At 42.1% G+C, this 24,928-nt stretch overlaps 4 protein-coding genes across 4 annotated transcripts; all 4 read right to left on the reverse strand.

Annotated features, from left to right (window-relative positions):
• Window positions 1-117: 117 nt before the first annotated feature.
• On the reverse strand, window positions 118-2,701 carry LOC104419034 (pentatricopeptide repeat-containing protein At2g17210). Its single transcript, XM_010030540.3, has one exon. It carries the CDS (start codon window positions 2,602-2,604, stop codon window positions 289-291), a length of 2,316 nt encoding a protein of 771 aa, XP_010028842.2. The 5' UTR covers window positions 2,605-2,701; the 3' UTR covers window positions 118-288.
• Window positions 2,702-2,838: 137 nt separating this feature from the next.
• On the reverse strand, window positions 2,839-7,332 carry LOC104419035 (probable galacturonosyltransferase 3). Its single transcript, XM_010030541.3, has 8 exons — window positions 7,148-7,332; window positions 6,716-6,850; window positions 5,855-5,902; window positions 5,593-5,730; window positions 5,270-5,374; window positions 4,840-5,174; window positions 3,768-4,713; window positions 2,839-3,315 (listed from the first exon to the last, which is right to left on the reverse strand). Exons 2-8 carry the CDS (start codon window positions 6,788-6,790, stop codon window positions 3,040-3,042), a joined length of 1,923 nt encoding a protein of 640 aa, XP_010028843.1. The 5' UTR covers window positions 6,791-6,850; window positions 7,148-7,332; the 3' UTR covers window positions 2,839-3,039.
• A 5,240-nt stretch (window positions 7,333-12,572) lies between these two features.
• Window positions 12,573-16,175, reverse strand: LOC104419036 (probable serine/threonine-protein kinase PIX13). Its single transcript, XM_010030542.3, has 6 exons — window positions 15,792-16,175; window positions 15,094-15,428; window positions 14,830-14,965; window positions 14,568-14,710; window positions 13,468-13,591; window positions 12,573-13,364 (listed from the first exon to the last, which is right to left on the reverse strand). The coding sequence occupies exons 1-6, from the start codon at window positions 15,859-15,861 to the stop codon at window positions 12,859-12,861; spliced, it is 1,314 nt and encodes a 437-aa protein (XP_010028844.1). The 5' UTR covers window positions 15,862-16,175; the 3' UTR covers window positions 12,573-12,858.
• A 1,816-nt stretch (window positions 16,176-17,991) lies between these two features.
• On the reverse strand, window positions 17,992-23,486 carry LOC104420597. Its single transcript, XM_018863194.2, has 9 exons — window positions 22,929-23,486; window positions 22,239-22,284; window positions 22,072-22,150; window positions 21,934-21,979; window positions 21,737-21,835; window positions 20,150-20,218; window positions 19,713-20,073; window positions 19,449-19,606; window positions 17,992-19,206 (listed from the first exon to the last, which is right to left on the reverse strand). The coding sequence occupies exons 1-9, from the start codon at window positions 23,430-23,432 to the stop codon at window positions 18,370-18,372; spliced, it is 2,199 nt and encodes a 732-aa protein (XP_018718739.2). The 5' UTR covers window positions 23,433-23,486; the 3' UTR covers window positions 17,992-18,369.
• Window positions 23,487-24,928: the final 1,442 nt, after the last annotated feature.

The following is a 24,928-nucleotide window of genomic DNA, read 5'->3' on the forward strand; positions in this document are numbered from 1 at the left end:
ATTATTTCTACGAGGATCGTTATCGTAGACTTTTTTTTCATTTTTATGACAGGAAATTCGAACTTAGGTCAGTAAAATCCAGATTCACAAAAGTTGCATTTAATCTCATAAAGAAAGTGAAGTTGGATTTTTTTTTTTGGTCGAAAAGTGAAGTTGGATTTAGTGAGGCTTAAACCGGCATCTGCCAGGGAGAGAGAAACTACAAGCATTAAACAGAGCCTTTTAAGTAATACATCATGATCTGGGCTGCCCTTCATTGGATGAACAGGTTAACAAAAATCTGATGGATTAGCATTCGACCATCAAATCGCCGCTCCTGCCGATCCTCATGCAGCGATGCAACTGCTTCACCGTGGATTGTATCTCACGGCCTTGTGGATGTGACTCGTCCCCGGCAATGAACCTACATGATCTGTCGTTAACATTAACAGCGCTGTACCCAGCCACCACGCTGATCCCTCTCTCTTTTGCCAGCCTCCTCATCCTTGCAGCATCGCTCCACAAACCACCTGCAGCATACATGCTCGACGCAAGCATGTAGTTTCCTGAATTCGACGGTTCCAACTCAAGAATCCGAGGAACGACATCCTTGCCCATGTCTTTGTTTCCAAAGCTTTTAGAAGCACTCAACAGCGCCCCCCAAGCACTGGCCTTAGCCTCCAATCCTTCGGGCATCTCTCTCATCAAGTCTATGGCTTTATCGAACTTTCCTGCTCTGCTTAACATGTCTACCACGCATGAATAATGTTCTAACCCTCGGTGGAGATCATACTCGTCGACCATTGATTGGAAGAAGGAAATCCCCTCCTCGACCAAGCCCCCGTGACTACAAGCCGATAGAACGGAGAGGGCAGTCACTTCATTGGGCTTAATGTTGTGCAGCTTCATCTCGGCAAGCATAGTTAGGGCTTCATGCGCAAGGCCATTCATGCCGTACCCAGCTACCATGGCACTCCATGAGAGGACATTTTTGCCGGACATTCGGTCGAAAACTTTTCTTGACGATTCTATTGCGCCGCATTTTGAGTACATATCGACAATGGCAGTTCCAACAGCTACTTCTATTGCCAGACATGTCCGGATTGCTATTCCATGGGCGGATTTTGACCTTTTCAGTTCGGCCGAAACTGAGCAAGCCTCAAGCAAATTGATGATGGTAACGGCATTCGGCCTCCCTTGAGCATGTATCATCTTGTTGAACGCTACGATGGCCTCGTCAGGCTCCCCATTGTAGGTAAGCCCAGAAATCATTGTGCTCCATGAAACTGTGTCTTTTTCCTCCATGCCATTGAAAAGGTCCCAGGCAATCTCTATTCTACCACATTTTATATATGCATCAGTCAGAGAGTTATAAAGAAAATCATTCGATTCATATCCCTTCCTCAAAGCTAGACAGTGTACTGACTTGCACCAGGAAAGGTCCACGTAATGCTTGCATGTCTGAAGGACATTCACAAGAGTCACTTCATCTGCCTCAATCCCTTCCTTTCCCATTGAATGAAACATCGACAGGGCTTCCAAGTACTTCTCATTAAGAACATATCCAGAGACTATCGAGTTCCACGAGACAAGGTTCCTCCCCGTCATATCTCTGAAAACGCTAACTGCAGAATCGACATCTCTGCACTTGCAATACACATCGATCAAAGAATTCTCAATGAACGAATCAGCATCCAAACCCTTCCCGAGCACAAAGGCATGGGCCATCTTTCCCACAATCAAAGACTGGATATTAGCGCAAGCTTTCAGGACACTCACTAGAGTCACCTCATCAGGGTCAATCTTGGCCTCCGAAACCATCTTCACAAACATCCGCAACCCAAGATCAGCTTCCTCATTATGAAGATACCCAGCTATCATCACACTCCATGATATGACATCCCTCTCAAGCATTTCATCAAACATGTCCTCTGCACGCTCCATATCGATGTCTGCATACGCGCCTAACAAAGAGTTCTGCACCGAGACAGATCCCCAGAACCCAATCTTTATCATATAACCATGTAGCTCAAATAACTCGTTCAGCAACCAGATGCTGCGACACCCCTGGATAGCCAGCACCAAAGTGGAGACACTGGGTTCGAATCCATCGACCCTGGCTCGCTGAAACCACGACAACCCTCGTCCCAAATCTCCGCGATGAAGAAACCCATGAATGAGCACGTTCCACGACACGGAGTCCCTGCTTTCCATGGACCGGAAGACGCCCAAGGCAGATTCCGAGTCCCTGCACTTCATGTAGGAGTCCATGATGGAGTTGCTGACGGAGGAGAACGCGTCGAGACCCTGCTTGAGCAACCAAGCGTGGATGGGCTTCCCATGTTGTTCGTTCGATAGCTTTGAAGACGCTTTGACGACGGAATTAATCACAGAAGGCTCGGTGATCTCAACTCCCGCTCGCTTCGCCTCGTTGAAGTGGACCAACACTTCATGCCAACTCCCGTTGCAGGACAGTTCTTTGAACCGCGAGATTGTGCTGGTGATCCTCGGGAACGACGGGCTCAAATGCGATCGCATTGCAAAGGATCCAAGACCATATTTTTTCAAATGCCGGAGTAGAAACAGATTGTAAAGTTCCTTCCTTTCGATCGGTTCATCGTTCATATAGAGCTGAATCTTTCACCTTCGAGGACCCAATTTGCATCATGGACAGAATGGTTGCACGCATTTGGTAGATTTTTTTTCTAATGCATTCTCGTAGATGTGAAGCAATACGATCGATGAAGGCCTCATCGTTTTGGCCAAAGGCATTGGGAAGTTCAATCCATGTTGTGCACACAGCAAATAACGTCGAATTGACAGTTAAATAATGCACGGCTGAAACTGAAAGATCGACAGTACGATGAAACTTCTCTTCTTTGTTACGACTGCAAAACTGCATTTGGCGAAGTTTATACAAGAAAAAAATTCCGATGTTCAATGCCATCTCTTGTCGAAGTAGAAAGAATATCTCAGCCTTCACCGAGCAGAACGTTGCTTCTGCTAGAGAAAGGAATCAAATGAGAGAGAGAGAGAGAGAGAGAGAGAGAGAGAGAGAGATTATTCGCTTATGTTACACCGACGAAGATATGGGTTGTCAAACATAACGTGTTTCGACCAATAAGGTTTGTACTTGGAGACCGCCAAATCCAACCATGGCTTATAGTTTCCATTGTAATGAATGACGGCTGCATTATCTATTTCTGTCAGGTTGAGTGCCGGATCATAGCCAAGTCCCAGCACGTGCCACCTCCGATCGAGTGGGTAAGTAAGGTTGTAGAAGGTGATCAATCCGGGGGGTAACGTGCCGAGTTTCCACAATGTCCTATCCTCGTTCTGCATTAAATTTACAAGGAGTCAGTTCAATCATGGCAAAGACAGCATCCACATGTAAGCCCAAGAGCCATATATTCAGTCATTGGATGTTGCGCTTCAAATATAATCATATTCGCAAGCAAATCAGCACTTTTGTTCATAAAGCAGAACAAGGGGTTCAGCGAAGACACAGGAAAAGATAGATCAGACATCACGGACCCACGGAGCTGCAACTCCAAACATGGCAAAATCTACGTCAAAGAGGGAAAAAGAAAATTTGAGATATGAAAACAATTGAAGCAACTATGTATAATCATAAGTTATCACTTCTCTGTTTCCAAGATGAGCTATGTTTACTCAATACACCTAGTAGTTTTTTTTTTTTTTTTTTGGGTAAGGTCAGCAATAAAATCAATACACCTCGTAGTTGTTGAAAAGAGGGAAGCAAAAAGGACAAGAGGCATTGGAATTACCATATCCTGCCAGCGGTGATATATTCCCGTGATGTTTCGCTTCTTCCACTCCTTGAGGTCAAACATATTCATACCATATGCCCAACCACAAGCACCAGGATCAAAGTTCTCAGAGATGAGTGGATTAGAGAAGTTGAGATACTTATCGAACCTATGGAAACTCTCCTTGCAAGTCTCAACGGCACCATTTACCATCCCATGCAGATCAACAGACCAAAGAGGCGTCAAGTCCTTCTGAACCACTATGTCATCATCCAAGAATAGTATCTTGTTCAACTTTGGGTAAACTTCAGGAAGGTAAAATCGAAGATGATTCAGCATGGACAAATACTTTGGATTTCTGTACTTGAGATTTTCAGTCCCAGCAGATAGGGAGGAAGGGTGATTTGCCTTGAAATAAAATTCTTTTATCCTGGCAGACTCAAGTTGACGTAGAACAGAACAATATGAAGAATTGAGCCATTTAAAATCATCAATATTTTCAACCTGAACAGTTGCTTTGGCAGGAGGATTGACAAGAAACCACATTTTCATTGCTGCAAAATTTAGCTTATCTGTCACAATATGGAACACGTGCTTCTCAGGCTCCTGCGCATGCTGCATTGTGGAATTCACAACCACAGAAGTTGCTAGCACATTATCGGAAAAGATCGCATAGTGATACAGTGAAGGATCTTCAATCTTCTCTTTGTCCAGGTCTCCTTTGCTAGCATAATGCAGAAAATAATAGTTAGCAGTAAGCTGCAGATGAAGGCAATGCAATGGAGGAGGAACTGTTTTAGCGGCTAGCTGAATGAGAAATGCACTCTTTTTCTTAAGAGCATTCACGTTTTCTTCAGTTGACTGAAGCATCCCTCTTAGTTTCCTTGCAACTGTAAGGCAATCATATAATTGGTCCTTCGCTAAAGAGAGGATGTGGCCCATTGCTTTTGCCTGATCAAGTGCACTAGAGAGAAAGGGAATGAGGAGGTAACCAATAATAAAAAACTGAACCTTACCAAAAAAAAAAATAATAAAAAACTGAAAGCATGTTCAAATTCGAGAAAGCAAAGGTCATTGGACTAACAGGTACCTGGAATGAAGCTCAGCATCCGAACTTGCTTCTCCAATGACTTGATGACTTTCTCTAGAGTGCTTCATGAGAGCACTATAAAGGCTAGTATTATTTTTTGATTTAGCAATGGTAGCATATGCTTTGGCCATTATGATCTGGTCACGCATAAGTTTCAATGTAGAATCAGAATTAGGATTCTCATAATCTCTTCTCCATATGCTGTACTTTCCCTTCATGGTGGTATCAAGATTTTTGGACCTTTCTATTGCTGCATCAACCATCTGATCATCCTTCTCTTTACCTCGTTGGATAAGCTCTGCAGTTCGGAGAACCCTCCTTTCCTGCCGCATCATCTGAAAGGAAAGGCAGGCAGTTACTACAGATTTGATCGTCCATGAAACCCAGACAGCATGCTTGAAAAGTTCAACTGGTGGATAAGGCAATTTACCCGACGCTTGAGCTTCACAGGGCTTGATGGGGGCACAGGCTGATATTGAGATCCACTTCCACCATCAAATCTCATCTCCGAATGATTGCTCATTGTCTTCTCTACCTAAATTTGTGTTTCTTTGTCAGTTGCTTGATATAACAACAACCAACAACAATAACATGTACAAAAATAAAGAATGAACATCATCATTCCTCTAATTTACTCCATGTACTGTACTGATTTCCCGGCCCCAAAATGACCATCAGCAATTGTTTCAGAACCTGTGGTCTAATTCCTTATGAGCAAAAGATAAACAAAAGGTGTCGGAATAACAAATTTACCAGGGGACCATTCATGCGTCCATGGTTGCCATCAACTGGATTTTCCCACACCCATGAATTAGAGAGGTCCTTCATTCTTACAATACCCATCCGAACTTCTCCGGAGGAATGGCTGTATGTGGCAATGATCTTAATATCCTATATGCCATAGGTAACAATAACATGAGCAGGTTTGTCTTCTGTAATAAGTACATTCGGCTATTTACAAGATTCTCCGGAAAGTCCAGCAAAAAATTGACACAAACTCGCTTCCAGTTCTTACCTCTTCATCTGCAAAACTACCTTCTTTAGCATGAAAGATTCCCTGCTCCTGTTCAGCCACATGACAAGAAATCAGAAATTTTAGACAGCAGCAAATGTCTGGTGAAATAAAAGATGCATATTTGACACAACAGGTGTGGTCAATTTGGTGTAAAAGGTCAGATTTAACTCCTTACATCAAGAAGCTACAGCTGAATCCAGAAGACAAAAGTCAGATATAAAACCCAAAAGCCATGGTGTAAAGCCTCAGCCACCCCCAAACACCCCCTAAGGTTATAGGACATGGATAATACTTGTAATCAGTTATCGTGCCATTGTCTGCCATTTTTCATGGAGATATCTAGTTTCACCTCTCAGTTAGTTCTTATGAACGACAGGCTGACTCAATATCCATGTTTCTTTCAACTGCATATTTTTGTTGAACTCCTCATTTAGCATCATTTCGACACTTAAGTTGCTCATATATACCCGCTTGATCATATGGCCCCCCATTCTAGTGGCAAGAACCATGAGTAACAATCAATCCTCCGGTATAAATGCAGACATGCCAGAGGCCAGACGTCAAGGAAAAGAAAATACACAAGTAACAATCTAGACTCAGCGCTCTGTGATCCAATTTCTATCTTTCCTGGAAAAGTCTGCAAGATTGCCAAAAAAGCTAATCCCACGCCTCGTGAAACCAAAAACTCAGATGCAGGATTTTGAAGCTACAAATAAGGACGCTAGAAGTAAAATGAGTTATGATAGGTCAACCGCATGAAAGTAATTTCCGCTAAAGGATGTCACGACGACTGCACGACAAACCTAAGACCAAGACGCCGAACCAATAAAAAAGACCGCGATCCGGCAAAACAAGACTCACCAAGTCCCTGCCGTCGACATTGCAGGCCAAGCACAAGAGCATGAGAACGAAGCAGCCCGACACCACAGAACCCATCTTCCAACATCCGGTTCAGCTCCGCGCCCCCACCGAATCTCCCAAAATCCAAGCCATCAGCTGCCCAAAACAAATTGAAAAAACGATGCCCGACGATCAGGAACTAGACCCGGTGCGTTCTTTCATCTCAAAAAAAGATTTTGGTCAGCACCCATCCAGCCCGAGCCCAAATGCTCGCGACCGATGGTGTCGGGTAAGCGCCGACGACCAGTGCTCAATGAGGTCCCCACACAAGATGACCAAGAACAAGAACACTGCATGAGCAGTCGACGCGCGCATCGCCCGCTCCAATTCGTCTCGCCCTGAACTAAATGCGTCATTTCGAAACCGGGCAAAGGCATTAAAGCGCGGACTCACCAATTATTCCTGATCGGCGGCGCCGCCCCTGCTCCGATCGACCACTGCAGCAACAATCCAGAGAGAGAGAGAGAGACAGAAAAGCTTTGGTTTTTTGACAGTGGCGAGGGAGAGAGAGAGATCTGTGCGGTCTTCGAAAACGGCATGGGACGCGCGACGCACGACGAGCCGGTTGAGACGCGTCGTTTTTGCGGTCCGGACTACGCGTATGAACTCCTACTTTTAGAAAATAAAAAGTCGCACTCTTTTGTACCGATGATTTCGATTAAATATATAAGTTAAAAAAATGTTATCAGGCCGGTTAATAAATTTATGTTTACTTCACTGAATGATTTTAAACATATTTTCCTAAAAAATAATGATAGCTTGTATTGTTTACAAAGATGAATAAACAAAAAATACTTTTATCGTTTAACAAAACATTTACATATAAATATTTTTCAATGACTAATCATTTCAAATGATACAAAAGACAATTTAAAAAATATACATTTTGTTACGATCCAAACTCCAAGCGCATGCACATCCTCAATGGTCGATACAAATTTGCAACATCCCATGAACCGTTGTCGACCCATTCATTTTATCGAATACGCGGAAGCGTAATCATAAACTCCAAGCAACATAGCAATGGGATAGAAAACATAAGATTATATTTTCATCAAATATACATAATATACAACGGTGATTATATATAGAAGAGTCTAACATAACATGGTCTATTTCAAAAAGAAGAGCTCCTAAGTTATTTACGCTTCGAGCTCCTCGTCCATGGGATCTAGTCCCTCCTTACGACCCTGCCAGACTCTTTAATTCCTGGGTGAGTAGTCACCCATAGTCCAAATCAGACGGCAGACCCGTCAATATTTGGAAAAAGCTACCGAGACACCCATACTTCACTTCCTGTAACTCTATGCTCCTTGCCTAACAACCTCCCATCTAAGGAGTTGAAAAATTTAGTCCATAATGGGGTGAGATCACATCTCAGCTAGTCCATCCCCTAAATTCCGATTAAGAGAAAAGTATACCCTACATGCAATCTAATCACCTTTCCTACAACTCTCTTAATACCAGCATTTTCCTGCATGTTAGTGTCAATCAAATCGTACATAATAGTATCGAGATCACATATCATATGAATATTTTAACATGTATATATGTGAGGGCATAAATATCAACACAATCACACGAGCCCCTAATTACCAGACTAAATTGTTATGGCACATCCCATACCTCCGCACCACACAATTCTATCTTCTAATTAGGTCCCTCACTTTCAATCATTCATGCGTCTTAATTTATTTCAATTCACTAGCCCCAGCCAACGCAACAAATAACGGTCTTCCGACATAACCGGGCATCATCTCGCACCATCAAGCACGGCAACGTCTACATCTAAACGGCATTTCAATTAGGAGTATCGGTCCAGCCCCCACTGCGACCGGCATCCGTTGACTTGGGGCAATTCCCAAATGAGTATCGTCCAACCCTAAAGGCTTGTGACAGGTTCTCATGTCATGTATGCATTCACCCAATGTTACAATTCAATAATCAATGACATATTTCATTCACAACATCAAACAAACGAATTTCCAGCAAGTAATATCTTAAGAACAATTCCAATTTATTACCAACCGGAACCGGTAGAAACTATCCATTTGCACACTTTCCAGTTTAACATCAGAAATCAAATCAAACGAGTTCAAAAAATTCTCAAACTTGAATATGTTGTAACGGACACCTAAATGAACATTTTTCATGAAGACACCGAGACTCAAATCCTTCTAGATTCGGCCAGTAAATCACTCAATTTAGCACCAAAACTAGGTCTGTTTCTAGAAAGTCTGTTCTCCAAAATTAGCTTGGTTTGGGGTCTAAAACAGGTCCGTTTGATCTGAAATTGAGTGTGTTAAATTAGAAAATTTAACAAATAACTTTTGTGAAGAAACCATTTGGAAATTCGAACTCTAAAAGTCAGTAAAAACCCCTGGAATCCCTAAATGTCACAATTTCCAATATAGTCCGAATTTCTGTTTAAAGTTAACGGAGCTAAAATCCTGAGAAAAATATATGTGATGGATGAAGATGTCTAAAAAATTTCTTAAGAAGGAAGTATCATCAAAATCACAATACATTTTGTTCTACAAAAATGACAAACAACAAATGTCTAGGAATCAGTTATGTAGAACAACCTCTATTTTCGACTAATCCATCCCCTAGGATACTAATCTCATTAATTAAACTAATACTAACCCATTTTAAGGCTAATCTAACATTCCTAAACTATCATTAAGCTATACTTAATCTAATCTAAACCATTCTTAATTTATTTAAACTCCTAAACAAGTGCAGTTAGCCCTTAATCAAGATTTAGGAAAATAACTTACCTAACCAAGGAAATCCAAAGCTACCGTTGTTGATTGAGCGGTAGCAGCTACACCGTGACCTCCAAGGACGCTAAAGTAGCTTCAGTTATATTGGAACAGAGCTGAGAAGCCCTCAGCTCGCGGCTGAAAGGGCTTGCCCTCCGCCGGTGGAAGTTGAGCAATAAAGGAGTTCAACCACAAGGGCATGGCTGCGACACGGCGACGTTGGCTTGCTTACGAGCGGGTTGGTTCAAATCCGCTTGTGTTCCGATAGCTGAACGGCGACACAGGTGGAAGTTTTGGGCTCTTCGGTGACGAGGATGAACTGAAATGGAGGAGGGTTGAGCCGAGGTATTACGACAACACTAGTGAAGGGAGCTACATAATTTTCAGCACAAGGAAGCTAATGTAGCGCCTATCCTGGTGAGTTGCCGGCTTGCTGGTGAGGGGGGTTTGATTCGCAAACAAGTGCCAAGACAGAGAGAAGTGGAACATGAAAGGCAATTTAAGTTGTGACTGGTTGTTGCACCTAGTTTGGCGGCATCGAATTAGGAAACTCCTTTGTTTTTTTTGCTGTTGTTTTAAGCTGATCGGCCAAGAGGAAGCCGAAATAAACAGGGGACTGCAGCTTGATGAGGAAGAAGACAATGGCTCTACAACTGAGAAAGGAAAGGGAAAAAGAAAAGGAAAATAAAGGAAATGGAAAAGGAAGTGTTGCACGCTGCAAGGGGGGAAAGGAATGCATGGAGGGGGGTGAGAAAGAAGAGGAGAAAAAAAAAAGACTATGGAGAACCACTTCCCCAAATTCCACAAGGTATGGGTCCTTTTTCCATGGAAAACTTGCTCCTTCCACTTCCCCAAATTTCACAAGGCATGGGTCATTTTTCCATGAAAAACGTGCTCCTTTCATTATCAAGTAACCCACCACATCCAAACAAGCTTATCTCCTTCAAATGAGACTCAAATGGTGATGAAATTCCCCTTGGTTTACATAGCTCCGAATTTACATGATTTCTAGAAGCTTTCTCTTTTTCCATTTACCATTTCACAACCTTAGTTAATAAGGACAAATCCTCATTTATATCCTTATAATTCCTCCCTCCCAAGGTTCCATAATAAAGGTCAAAAATCTCTTTAAAATATGGCCTCTCTTCCATTCCTTTAATTTGCTGCATTTAAATTATTTTTTCATCAACAATTCCCGTCATCAATGAACCTTGGAAAGATGTAAAAATATTCCTAAAATTAATTGTGATGCTTTAGAGTTCTCAATTTTCTGAAATCGGAATAAATTTCACAGTTAAATTAAGTCAGTCGTGGTTTTGGCGTAACCTAAACTATGTGGTAGTTTTTGGGGAATTTTCGGTGCAATTGACCCATCGTCAATTACTTTTGAGCCACAATGTACATATTTGACTCATTGGTGACTCTCGATTGTCGTGAAAATCTTAAAGTTTCATATACGAGCACAGGGTACCAAAACGATAGAAAAATCGGTTTAATGCCGATCGATGAGAATTTTGTAATTAAGTGGAACCACTCATACTTAATTACATACCTCAGTCGAATCGACCTATTTCCAGTCTCTGATAGATTTGCGATTGTGCCGCAATGACCTTTGTAGACTAACACAGTCGAACAGTCGCTTCTTGATCGAATTCTCAAATCTATTGCACCAAAATCCTTTAATGACTTCCCCAACTAGTCTAGTTATTTCATGAGTGATTGGCTCAGAGAATAGTACTATAGGCACGTCAATGAAAAACCCAATTTATTCAATTGAAGATAGAAGTAGAAAATTAGACTGTCACACATTTTAAATCATCTATTTTTCACGAAATATATATGCCATAATTGAAAATTTTGTTAAGCATGCCCAATTTTTACCATGCCTCATCTTATCAAGTTACTAACCACATAAGAAGATCATCAATTGTTTCTATGCTCGGTAGATTTCAAATTTTATTTTACCTCCATTTTTCATTCACTTTTTTAATGATACTACTTCATTCTCTTTTCTAAATCTTATAATTCCATTCATTTTACTCAATTTACGCTTGATTGCACAAATTGTGTAACTTGGAGGACTCGATTGCACAAATTACAAATTCGAGAGCTTAGTTGCACAAAACACGCAAGTTATCAGTCTTCTACGTCACTCCTACTATATACAAAACAAACCCAAACATAATTTTTAATCCCAATGTTCACATAAATAATTTCACGCGTGCCCTTGCAGGTTTTTAAGATCCACTTTTATTCCTTAATTACTGCACAAATAGATAATGTCGTTTTTTGAATTAAAGGATATAATTGCAATGTGATTCCTCAAATCTCTCCAGCTTAACTATTTTCAGTTTGACAATTATTTAAATTAACTGGGGAAATAAATAAAAAAAATTCCAAGGAACCAATTGCTTCGATACCCAAGAAACCAAGGCGGGCACGTCGTAGTTCTCACTCAAATTTGCCATTTATTAAGTGCATGAATTAACTCTAATTCTTAACTTTTTGCTTTTATAACATTTGAGATTTGACATTTTCAACGGCGATCATGTCATACTGCTCCATAAATTCTAGGCAGGGAAGTTCCCGTTTAGTCCCTCAACTTGTGCAATTTTTCATAATTGACCCCTCAAGTTTTTTGTTTCGTGCAGTGGGATCAACTTATTTATTTTTTTCCAATCAAGTCCTTTTTTGGCGCTAGCACACTCAATTCTAATTGTCTGCTATTGTTGATACTAAAAATTTAAAATAAATAAACATAACAGCAAGAACTATTTTCAATCCAATATCAGTTTAAGCACAAGAATAAGGAAGAACTCCACCAAAAAAAAAAAATAAAGAAAAAAAGGAAAATAAAAAAGGCAGGAAGGAGAGAGAGCGCCCTTACCGAGCCCTCCATCTCCGCGGCCATCGCCATCATCTTCCACCTCCATTGTCGTTGCCGTTGCCGTTGCCATTGCCAAATGCCAAATGCCATAAGCAGCTCGTTGGATACGGTGGAAAATATGATTTTTTTTGCTTGAAAAAAAGTTGAAACAAATAAAATATCAGTCTTGGTACAATTACAATTCTTCATTTTCACCCTGAAATATACATGATCTGAAAATTTATAAATAATAAAAAAGAAAAGAAAAAATCTCTGATCGCAACTCTTTTCGGCTTGTACACAAGTAGCAATAGGACGTGCCATAGTCTCTCCTGTCTAACCAAACTGATATTTGCTTGGATTCAAAACCCCTTTCCTAAACGCAGATTATCAAACCAAATTATGGCAAAAGACTAATCCCTATAATCCAATGAACTACATCTTCATTGCTGAACATCACCCCTTGATTTCCGCTACTGCCTAAGTTGAGGTGACTGTTGGTAAGCCGAGAAGCCGTTATGCCTCGGGTGAAGCGGAGTCCGGGGCTGCATCGGCGATGGCGGTGGCAGCGGCAGTGGCAGCTGGTGTTGGTGCTGGTGCTGGTGCTGGTGCTGGACGTGCCTGTGCACCGCAAGATGCGAGCCGGAGCGGTTCCTCGACTTGGCCGCCCTCTCGGGGGCCGCCTCGAGCGTCTCCAAATTCTTCACGACCTCTTCCATCGATGGCCTGGCCTTGGGCTCCCCCGCCAGGCAGGTCAGCGCGAGCTGGGCGATCTCGTACACGACTTTCGAGGGATACTTCCCCTGAAGCCCCGCATCCATGATGGTCTTCAGCTTTCGCCTGTCGGACAAGTACGGTTTCACCCACTCGACCAGATTCTCCTTCCCGGTGCGGCCGGTGTCGACCGCCCGGAGGCCTGTCAATATCTCGACCAGGACTACACCGAACCCAAACACGTCGCTCTTAACATAAAGGTGTCCTGCGAATGCGCGAGAAAATTGCTCATCACTCGACAAATGAAAGATCGATCCACAGAACATGTTAACGAGGTCGGAGTTCCAAGGAGGAAGAGGACTGCTGACCAGTCGCGATGTACTCCGGAGCTGCATAACCTTGCGTTCCCATGACCCGGGTTGAGACATGAGACTGGCTCGGTGAAGGACCAATCTTGGCCAGGCCAAAATCTGAGATCTTGGCATTGTAAAACTGAGGAAGCAGCATAAGTTAGAATTGTTCCATTTGACCGTCTATACAAAAGTAAGGGCGAGTGATTCCAAAAAATCATAAATCTATACGAAAACTAAAACTTACTCGTTGAAATAGGTTCCTCATTTTCTAGAACCCGAATTTTACCTTGCATACCTAAAATCTATCATATCACAAGTTCCAAAGTCGGTTTGATTTTGCCTTATAATTAATTAAACGATTCTGGTAAATTATCACATTTAGTAATTACAATTTGCTGTTACAATTTACTAATTATAATATTTCTTTTGGGTGCTAGAGGAACCGAACACTGCGGCCGACAACCGCGTAAACCCCTGGGTGACACTTAGCGGGAGAACCCACCACCCCCGAGTCACACTTAATACACCTAGCGCCTCCCCTAGGTTTTTTGAACCCTTCACCTTTGGACTGAGGATCAGCAAGGCCTTATTCAGCGGAGCCACCGCGGTCGGTGGTATTTACTAATTATAATTTATATTTAGATACATGAAAAAAATGAAACATTAACAAAGTAAAAAATATAAATCATAAAATGAAAGTTCGAACTAATGGTTTCTGATTATATATTTATCATCAAATGCTATAGAATACTGCAGGTACGTGAGAAGGCATTGATCAAGAAAAACACAAAAGCTAATTCCAGATTCTAGATTTCGGTTCCACCAACTTAAAACTTAGAACCTACTTATCGATACAGGTTTTCCAATTTTTGGAACTTGAACATGCATACCTTGAAACTTAGAACCTGACAAGTTAACACTGGTCTAGTTCTCAGAATCCAAGTTCTACTTTGAAACCATGCCCATCTCTATACAAAAGTACTGACTTTTCTTCTTGTTTTATCTGATAATTTTATCAGGACAATGGCCCAGCGAAGAATTCATGACAGGGGCAAAGAAGTACATAAACAATATGCCCTTGCGAAAAATATGAACTGTGGTTGTATCTCACTTACTCCGTCCAGCAGGATGTTCGATGCCTTGAAGTCTCGATAAATGACTTGCTTTTCGGAAGTATGCAGGAACGCCAGGCCACGGGCTGCTCCTACTGCGATTTTAAGCCTCAAGCTCCACTGAAGCGGCTGAACCACCGCGCCTCCTGCCAGGTAAGCAAATTGTTCTCAGCGAAAGGCCAAATACTTTGATAGGGAACTGGAAAGAATCGGCAAGATTTTGCTAAACGCGTTTGCTAAGTGATTTCGACAGGTCGTGCATTACTTCCGAATAAGTGGTTCTCCAGGCTTCCCTTCTGCATGAATTCATACACCAGGAGAAGTTCTGTCTCCTCCAGGCAATACCCAATAAGCTTCACAAGGTTTGGATGAGAAAGCCGTCCTAGGAAATCTATCTCGGCCTGCAAAAAGCGACGCGTGAAACACCATTTGTTGAATAGTGCTAGGACTAATTCTGGATAGAAAAGCTTGAGGTACAATTCAATTCAAGATGCATTGATTCCAGTTATATTCACTCGAAGAGAAGCACCTGCCACTCCCGGAAACCCTGCGCGCTCTCAGATTTCAGTCTCTTGACGGCGATTACCAACCCACTGCCGTTCTTCGCTGAAGGCTTTTCTTCAAGCCAGCCCTTGAAAACTTTTCCAAAGCCGCCCTCTCCAAGAAGCGAGTCGGACTTAAAGTTTTTAGTCGCAACTTTCAGCTCTGCAAACGTGAAGATCCTTAAATTCGGGTGTGGTAAGATCTGGCCGTGAGGTGAAGTCTCGTCCCCGCTTGAAGCAGAGAACCGGCTGATCGGGGATATGCTGCTGCCAGCCGAAGTTGTCGTCATTGTCATGGTGCTTGTTGACTGTGATGATGTGCCTGCTAGGATTTACAATATTTAAGCAAGAGAAAACGAGGAGGAGATATAGTTCAAACGCTCTATCCACTGCGCACCAAACACATGCTCATGGAAGTAAATCGACATAAAAGTCCATTTCCATGCAGATTGAAGACAATGAAGTTTGGCACGAGAAGAAACTGCAAGCAGGTAGGAATCTTTTGGCTCTGGTTAAGAACTGAGCACGAGTTTCAATCTAGAACCAACAATATTGGGCATCGAGAGCTAGGAACTTTGACAAAGACAACAACATAGGACAGGATATAAATTCTGCGAGAGCCATAAAAGCATCTTATCTGCCGAACATCTTTGTACAGACAAAACAAACAGAATCTTGGTTTTACCTGTGGTACTGAGGCGGGTGTCAGCACTTGAGCTTGGATTTTCAGCAGAAGAACCCCAGCAATTCCCCATATGTTAAACTGAATCTTGCCTTTAGAACCTACCCACGTTGAGAAGAAGCTGAAAAACCCAGGCTTCCTTGTTCTTCTTTAATTTGCAAATCCTGGTTTGATCAAAAGGCGAATCACTGAAGTATGAAAAGCGCCTTACTATGACCACCACAAAGCTTGCCTCATATAGATTTCACTGTTATCAATTGCCTTGTAATTCCACACCCTTGACCAGAGCCTTCTCTTTTTTAAATGCCCGTGTAGTTTCCCAGTTGAAGCGCACAGAGAGGGGGAGAGAGCGAGTTCCAAGTCAACTGCCGTGTGGGAAAAATTTGTTCCAGTCAAAGACAGGGACGGGAAATGAGATTTCTAAAGGAAGAGTACGCGACATTTGCGTACACTGGAATGTCCGTCCGGCCTTGGTTGCTTCCTTCACTACGGGACAAAGCAATGTGAACTGCCAATTGACCATAGCACATCCAATACTCCATCATGATCATTGACAATAAAAGACTCAGAAATGGTTAGAGCAATTCTTACTGTATGTCACGTAGGTAAAAAAAAGAAAAAAAAAAAAAAGATGAAGAAAACTTACTCTCGTGCTGCATATAATCTTCTTTTTTCTCGCTTAGTTGAGACAAAGAAAAGATTATTCTAGGAATTAGCATAGTACTTCACATGCGGATAAACCTACCTAAACTACTTCATGTCACAGATAAAAAGCCTGTCTATTTACGCATCGTGAAATACCGTTCTTGATTTTTGAAGCAAATGATCAAACCGTAGCGCTGGTGTATCCTTTTTTCTTTACAGTCATGAATTTTGTTCCCATATTGCATCAGTAGCATGACGCACCGGTCGGGTTTCATGAGATCAATTTCAAGTGAAGGGGCAGCTACGTTGATTGGAACTGAGAAGCCAGAAAGACCATCGCTTATGTTACTAGAGCCGTCCACTATAAATTGTCGATGGCTTGCTAGTTGCCTGTTCTTGTCAAATTGAAATTGAAATTGTCACGAAATGTTGACTTCTTCCATTCGATCATTGAATGAGCTGGCAAGAGGACAATCACTTATCTCTTTTGGACTAAACTGGTTGCGGAACTGGAGGCCTCCAAGTGGCCCATCAGTTTCCACGTTCCGCAACGAACCCGTCTTCCACTCCAAGCCAGAGTCTGATAAAGTCTAACATAGAAAGTCTCCCCTTTGTGAATCTCCAATTGAAATGTCTGGCATGACATTTTGGGGAAAGTGCTTTGTGTGTGCGGATCTGAAGAGAAGCACCTGTAGGGCCAAAGAAAGAAAACAAATAGTATGTGAACATCGACCAAAATCCCATGAAAGCTTCAAACTTTAAAGTGACCAATGTCGTTGAGCTTTGAAAATCCTTTCTCGAATATCCACGAGGACCGTGCTCACACAGCTCATAGTTCAATTCTTGTGGTCTCTCTTTTTTTTTTCGTTTCTTCTTTGCTTGGGTTAACCAAAAGTAAAAAGGTTAATTCCAAGAGTTTCAAACTTGAATTTCTATTTAAAATAATAAAGCATGCGTGCTTTCGGCTAGTAATTCTAGAAATGGTCAGCAAAGTAAATTGGGTTCCGTGTGCAAACAAAACATTGAAAGGAAGTCGCTCATTGAAAAGTCAAGCAGTTCATATTCTACACATTTCGAGTCTCGTGTACTCTGGTTCTCACCAGAAATGTCGTAGCTTTAATTTTAAATAATGTTTCTTCGGTAGGAAACATTTATTTTCTCAATGACCTGACCCCGTATGCTTGCACTGACATCTAAAAGTTGTCTCGTCTCAACTTATATATGTTTCATCACATGTTAAAGGTTTCTGTTGCCGGAATGCTTTAACTGGACAAATATAGTCGAGAAAAGGCAACGAAATGGCTTGCTTCCAAATTACTGAAGTACGGTCGTACAAGTTGAACATCACCGGGTCAGAAGGGCCGTGCATTGGAAAACATTAAAAATCTCCGTCTTTGCCAGTACAATTTTCACATAATTTGCAGGAACTGAACAAGCAATGTCGAAGAGCCCCGAGCAATGGTCATCGGGTGATCGTTGCTCGTTGTCCTAGAAATGAATGAGAGAACCCACGAGTCACAAACTGCCAACATGACCAGACCAAAGCTAACAGCTGTAGTGCATTGGGAAGGAAATTTCTATTGGGTCGTGCCTTCAATAATGATTACAAATGCAAATAAGCATATTCTACACGGCTACAGAGTCTCCAAGAAACTATAATCCTCAGGGTAAATTATGGCTTCTAGTGTTACAAATTCAGACCCCTGCTTTACTAGTCGCCCTAAAGGATCAGGGCTCATGAATCTCTCTATCTATACAAGAATAAGACCTACTCTTTTACAACATCAGGTCAAGATCAGACTGTAGCCCTGGCCTGGATTCACATACAGGACCCTTAATTGGCCCTGTGGGGTCATGTGAATCCCCACTTCATCTTCCTAAGGTTAATTAATCAAAGAGAAAAAGAAGAAGAAACAAATTCACTAACCCTATATTCTCAGAGCTGCAAAGCTAAATCTGGTTTTTCCTTCTCGGGCTTACCGGAAGTAGGGGAGCTAGATGACTGGAACCCAAAGTTTAAATCAGGTGGCAGAGAGCCTGGTCTCTGTTGTTGCGACAATTCTGAGTTGGGTTTTTGTTGTGATGATTCATTTGAAGGAGGACCGCGATGAAGCCCCACGGTCTCTCCTGGGGTTCTAGGATCTTCCACATTTAAGTTCTGGGCAGATCCTGGAGCAACAGAATTCGTACCCGTCCTGGAACTTGGGTCCAGCAAACGAGGGGATCGGAAGTTGAATCCATCGGCCCTAGTCACTCCAATTAATTTCCCCATATGAGCTGCAAGATTAATCTTTGACACACCATTAATCCCATTAATGCCTAGCCCTGTGGAGCTCTGAGTAGTCTGAAAGGGAGGCCTCAGTACATTTAAGCTACTCCCGCTTTTTGAGGCATTTGGCTCAGAAGCAGAGCTCAACCCCTCAGTATTTTCCACCTTGTCTAACTGAACTTCTGCAGATTCCTCAGAATGGGGAAGCGAGGGTACAGCAGTCTCGGGTAAACTCGCTCTTTGCTGATTCTCCAGTATATTATCTTTCAATTCAGCGCCACACTGAACAGCTCTAGGAGACAAACTGGCAGGGGCAGGGAAAGGACCAAGTACCCGTCTCAGTGGTAAGATGTCATTCTCACCAACCCACCCAGGGCCAAACTTTACACCAGCGGGCAAGGACCTTTCTATCTTCTTTGAAGCAACTTTCCAGGCAACTGGTCCCAGATTAGCTGCAAAACGAGCTAGGCTTCTAGCATAACTGTGATCTGGGTGTAGCCCCACCTGCTCCCAGAGAATCCAACAGTTAGGGCCGGGTGAAGCACTTAGCAGAAGAAAATAAATCCCCAAATGTAAAATTCATGGCGAAAGCCGTTGCCTCATGTCTCAGAAATTCAACGCATCACAAGGAAAATGGAGCTGAAAGATTTTTAAATTATCCTAAACTTTTGATATATGCTAACTAAGCTTATTGCAGCAATAGGCTTTTGCCCCCCAAAACAAAAGGAAAGGAATAGGACACGTACAGCCATTAGCTGCTTCCTCTCCCTGCTGAATGTAGTCAGGACGGAAGGCTCACGTCCACATGCAGATGGATGGAACTGGCTATATGTATTACGCCTGTTCTCAATGGATATAGCTTGCTTCTTGTCATGTTTTGCTGAATAGCCCTTATATAGGAAACCTGGAAAGGAAAAAATCAAAGTTACCATGAAGACCGGATCTGTGCACTTATGGCTAAACATATAAAATAAGTAAGAATAAGCCAGCTCTTTATCAGATGTACAGACCTGCATATTCATCATTCCTATCATGTCTCTTCTCCAAAAATGGACTTGCATAAATATCATTATTGCGAGAGCCATAATGAAGTCGTCCTGACGAATTGATTGGACCATATTTGCCGGCATAAGATGGTCCCTTTCTGAGATCATATGTTGATGATGTTGTGTTATCTCCTCCAGTTGCAAGAGTTGCATCAGAAGAAAATTCTGGACCAGCACGGTCCAAGGGTGGCCTTCCCACTGGCCTCTTCAAATTTTTGGTTGGTGGTCTGCCTCTTCTCACTACCTTTTGCTCAGGTTCGTTGTCATCGCTATCTTGCCTCAGATTCTCAAAATTCTTTTTCGCCAGCTCTTGTATAGCACGAGCCTGTAAGCAGAAGATTTCATCTAATAAAGGACTATGGTGATTTTGGCGAGATATGCATATAAAAAAAGAACTGTACCTGTCGAAAATAGATCGTGTCGGGGGCATTATACTGCATTGCATTCGAACAAATCAAGAAAACATCTTTCTGCAAGAATAGATGTGTAGGACATTAGTACTTCAGTTATTGACCACCGTAATTTCAAAATATCAGATAGAAATGTCAAAAGGAAATGTGAATATAGAAGTCAAACATAGCATCTTCTTGAATACTGCAAGCCCAATGGTATTGTGCATGTAGTAAGTACAATAGTAAGTATGCAATATCACGATCACAGTGGAAGCAAGAACAGAGAACAGCTTGCTTGCTGATATGGAAGCATCATGTGGCGGCAGATAAGAAATGAGAATAAACACCAAGCGTCCTAGCTGCGCTTAATGTGATGGGCCAACCAGGAAAGGTCCTAAGAATTCATGGCTAATGCAAAAGCAGCACTAACATGATGGAAATCAAGACAATACCATACTGTCAATGAAAGGACAACCAACATGCAGAAAGCAGAGTGGGCAGAAGCAAGGAAGCAACATGCACATGACCAGCAGCTGTTCTACATTTCTCTGGCACAACTTGCGACTCCATATGACAGTAGCAGGCCTCAAACCACCTTAGAGGACAAAGCAAATGAAGACAGAGTCCTGTCCACAGTCCAACTAGCAATATGACCATAAAAACAAAGTAAAGGAGGAGCGGTACATGGGCAAAGAGAAATCTACTCAAATCACACATTTTTCTGGGTGTTATCATGATACTGGTTAAATTAATTGGAATCGTGGAAGCTTAAAGGTCCTTCCATCCTCCTTTTCCCACATGGGGAGATGGGACAAGAAACAGCGAAGACAAGAGCCAACTGCATCAATCCCATAAATTGCAATACATATGCTGGACTTGACTTCAATTGGTCGAGAATCCTAGATTCACAACCTCTCTACTGCAACCACCTACGACAAACTAGAAGACAAAATAAATGGATTTCCCACAAACTGAGGTCTTTAAGAAGCAATTTATAATATTTCTGTCTAGAAACATGGGTTGAATGCTACGATGACTTATACACCGAGAAAAATAAATGATGCACGAAAAGAATAATGTCAGTTCATTGAAAAAAAACTAACTTACCAAAATGGCAATGAAATGACAGACCCCCCCCAATAGGGAAAAAGAAGATGACAAAAATTAATACAGCTGATTGCAAAAATTTGACAAATGATGTGATGATTGGATGCAACAAGCAACACAACTGACCACAGTATCATGACCAAAGTCCAATCAATTCCCTGACAACAGCTAGCATGTAACGCCAGTAACGTTAATCGAAAACTTTATGCACTGTTAGCAAACAAACATAACAAATGCAACGGCTAGGTTATATACTATGACCAGAAGCGAAGTTGCATGACATGCATGGAAAAACAATCGACACAATAGAACAAAATTATAAAATACGAACCGACAGTGAAACTTAAATGTATCCACAGGTAATGGTTTGATATGAAAAATGAGACAGCCCAAGCAGAATAACCGGAGATATTCCTCTCCACCACATAATCACAAGCATCAATAATGAAAGTATAATGGAAATCAACAGGGAAGATGATTATGGATAACCTCAAATTGTTCCAAGTTGGCATACGCTCCCCCAGTAAGTTTCTTCCGCACAGTTCCGAAATCCATTGGATGCTCTATGACTTCATGGTAATCAGGGAGCTGAGCAGCCACGAAAAAAATATGCGACAAATTAGGAAAACTGCTTTTTCACCAAAAAAAGCCATGGAATTTAATGCATCATCACTTCCACAACTTACTTCCTTGGGGTCCACCGGGTCAGAAAACACAGCATAAGTGTCCTTCCTGAAATTTAATCGATACACCAACTCAGCATATTGACTATCAAAAGCCACATAAAGCAACCAACACAAAGCCTGAAGAGCTTAGAAACACACTTTTGAAGCCTGTCGAGTACAAAGAGAAGAAGCTTTTTATCAGGCAAAGGCGTTGAAGGTCCCGAATCCATCTGAGACCCTGCACAGGATGCATGAGACCGAAATTCAGCAAAGCCGTAGCGGATCACTGCATCAAGAGCTCGAAAATTATGAGATTTGATACGCACCTTGCTGGTTAGCCATGGATTTCGACCCGGAAAGAGGTTTCTCTCCCTGCACAGAGACTTACCAATTACCAAAAACGAAGATGGGCAAATGCATTTTTCCATGATGAGTGCAGAGCCATCAGAAGTGGCCGTGGAAAGGCAACGTGGGATGGAGTTCAAAAGGGCCCAAAAGGGGAAAACACAGTCCCGAAGACTGTGAATAATAATTGAAGAAAGGACAAATCAAAACTTTTTGCCATCACACATGTCTCCCAAATCATCAGAACCTTCGAATATCAATGATGATTCGATAGCAAGAACAATCAAAATAAATTCTTTAAGACAAATTAAAAGGGCAATTATCACACGTTATTCAATTCAACCGGAAGAAGTCTCATAAGGAGAAGGAGCAGGATGAGGGGGGGAAAAAGTCAGCTCTCGTTTACTAAAAACTGCCTATAAAGAACGCAGCAACAAAGCAGTACACACAGTTCAAAGGCCCGACTTTCAAGGACAGAAATTTCAAATCAGGTCAACTTATATTCCTCCATTGGAACCCAAAAGACGACAAATTCGCTCCCTCAGGAAAAACAGGACAAAGTTAAAAATAGCGCTTTTAAATTCATGCGCCCTCGATTCAAAACCCGCGAGACCAAAACCCCCAAAAATTCAGTCCACTCGCCGGCAGCAAAGGAGGAGAAATTCGCTAACCTTTTCGCCGTCGGCGGCCCCGGACACGTCCCCGATCTCTCTGATCTTGCGCTTCCTCTTACTACCCCCGAACCGGCCCCCACCTCCTCCTCCTCCGCGCTCGACCCCACGGGCCCCGCCGCGCCCTGCGCCGGCGCCGGCGCCGGCGACCCCTCCTGCTGGCCCGCGGCGGGCAGCTTGAGGACGAGCTTGAGCTTCTTCTCGCGGCGCTTCCCGGGGAATTCCCCGTCCTCGTCTTCCTCCTCCTCGTCCTCGGCGGCGGCCCCGCCGGGGAGGAGCCGTCGGGGATAGGGTTCCGGCGGGTAGATCGGCGGGGGCGGCGGCGGCGGGGGGTCGTGGCCACGGGGGCAGGACCGGGGCCGAATTCTCCCGCTTGTGCTTCTGGGTCTGCTGCTGCTGCTGCTGCTCCTGCTCCTCCTGCTGCTGCCTGAGGTTGCGCTTCTGGAGATCCAGCAGCGAAGGCCGCCCCTTCTTCTTCCTCTTCTTCTCCACCATCTTCCCCATTCCTCTCTCTCTCTCTCTCTCTCTGTACTTTCTCTCTCCTCTTTCTCTCTCTATGTGGGGTTCGTCGTCGGACAAGCGGGGGCGTTAACCTTTTTTTTCTTTTTTTCTTATTTTTTCCCCCTATTTTAATATATATATATCCGCATTTCGTTTCGCAGAGGAGATATATATATTCTTTTTGTTTTTTTGTTTTTTTTTTTATAATGTAAATTAGGTTTGTTTTGTTCGGTTACGGTTTTCTTTTTGGTGACTTTGAGGTGGGGAGCATGCCCGGCACGTGCCACGTGGAGCCCCGGGTTATTGGAGTCGGGCTAAAGCAAACCAAACCGGGCCAAAAGCCGAACGGGCTTTTTTTTTTGTTCTTTTCTCGCTTTTTGATGCTTCCGGCCGGCAAGTGGCTTCGAGGACGTTTCGTATCGCTAAAGTGACTTATCCCCCCTCCATGTGTCCCCTCCCCCAAAAAAGGCAAAGAAAATAGAGAGATAATTACACGAAAAGTCCCCCAACTTTAACCCCGGCCATACGTATAGTTCTGTCCTCAAATGCGATCCTTAAATTTTGGCCAAACGCGTGATGTCGTATTTAAATTTTTAATTTATCCAATGCGATTCCTGAACTTTAACTCAATGTGTGATGTCGTCTCTAATTAATCGTAACTTTTTTTTTTTTTTACATTTCTAATCTTCCTCACTAATGATAATTTAGCATGATTACACAAATAGTTCTCAAACTTAGATTAGATTTGCAACGCCATCCCGAAATTTTTAACTTGTGAAATGTGGTCTTTGAACTTTAGCCCGATAAGCAATACTGTTCATAAGTTTTTAATTTGTTCAATATGGTCCATTAATTTTTAGCAAATGTTCAATATAATATCTAAACTATATGAAAATATCCAACATAGTTCTTGCATTGATTTGCGTTTAGTCCATGGACTGAAATTTTCAACATGTGTCGAATGTTAGAATATTCAAATAATAAACCACGCATTTATTTAACAGTTCAAATTTTTAGAACAGTTGACAGTGATCATATAAAATTTTACATAATATTAGAGTTTGAGGTCTTAAGTTCAAATCTTTCTAAGCCCTATTTGTCTCCCCAATTAAATTTCCACACTTAGTACTAGTAAAAAAAACCAAACTAAGTATGATGAGGAGTGTTACAATATTAAAATAGTAAATTGCGTATTCATCTAACAGTTTAAATTTTTTCAATAATTGGTTAGTCCAAAGTTCAAATACTGTATTAAACAAATTAAAAATTTAAGGATTATGTTAAATATTTTCATATACTACAAGGATTAAATTAAACATTTAAAAAAAAAATTCATGGACCACATTAAATAAATAAAAAGAAACGCATGGACGACATTACGAATTCGAATCAAAATTTAGCCATGGTTTGTATCGTCCACCCGAATGATTACCCACTACGTGTAATTCCACAAATTTCTGTATGCTTAAAGAAAAATTAAGATTTGACCAAAGCGAAGG

This window comes from Eucalyptus grandis, chromosome 9, assembly GCF_016545825.1.
Source record: "Eucalyptus grandis isolate ANBG69807.140 chromosome 9, ASM1654582v1, whole genome shotgun sequence".
Classification (NCBI taxonomy): Eukaryota; Viridiplantae; Streptophyta; class Magnoliopsida; order Myrtales; family Myrtaceae; genus Eucalyptus; species Eucalyptus grandis.

Coding starts and splice junctions, on each gene's coding strand:
- LOC104419036 (XM_010030542.3), bottom strand. CDS start 15,861: ATGGGGAATTGCTGGGGTTCTTCTGCTGAAAATCCAAGCTCAAGTGCT. Junction 14,966..15,093: donor AGGGTTTCCGGGAGTGGCAG/GTGCTTCTCTTC, acceptor CGCTTTTTGCAG/GCCGAGATAGATTTCCTAGG. Junction 13,365..13,467: donor TCCGGAGTACATCGCGACTG/GTCAGCAGTCCT, acceptor GCGCATTCGCAG/GACACCTTTATGTTAAGAGC.
- LOC104419035 (XM_010030541.3), bottom strand. CDS start 6,790: ATGGGTTCTGTGGTGTCGGGCTGCTTCGTTCTCATGCTCTTGTGCTTG. Junction 5,175..5,269: donor CTGTGAAGCTCAAGCGTCGG/GTAAATTGCCTT, acceptor CTTTCCTTTCAG/ATGATGCGGCAGGAAAGGAG. Junction 4,714..4,839: donor GATGCTGAGCTTCATTCCAG/GTACCTGTTAGT, acceptor CTTTCTCTCTAG/TGCACTTGATCAGGCAAAAG.
- LOC104419034 (XM_010030540.3), bottom strand. CDS start 2,604: ATGAACGATGAACCGATCGAAAGGAAGGAACTTTACAATCTGTTTCTA.
- LOC104420597 (XM_018863194.2), bottom strand. CDS start 23,432: ATGGGGAAGATGGTGGAGAAGAAGAGGAAGAAGAAGGGGCGGCCTTCG. Junction 22,285..22,928: donor GGGCCGCCGACGGCGAAAAG/GTTAGCGAATTT, acceptor GTCTCTGTGCAG/GGAGAGAAACCTCTTTCCGG. Junction 22,151..22,238: donor ATCCATGGCTAACCAGCAAG/GTGCGTATCAAA, acceptor CATCCTGTGCAG/GGTCTCAGATGGATTCGGGA.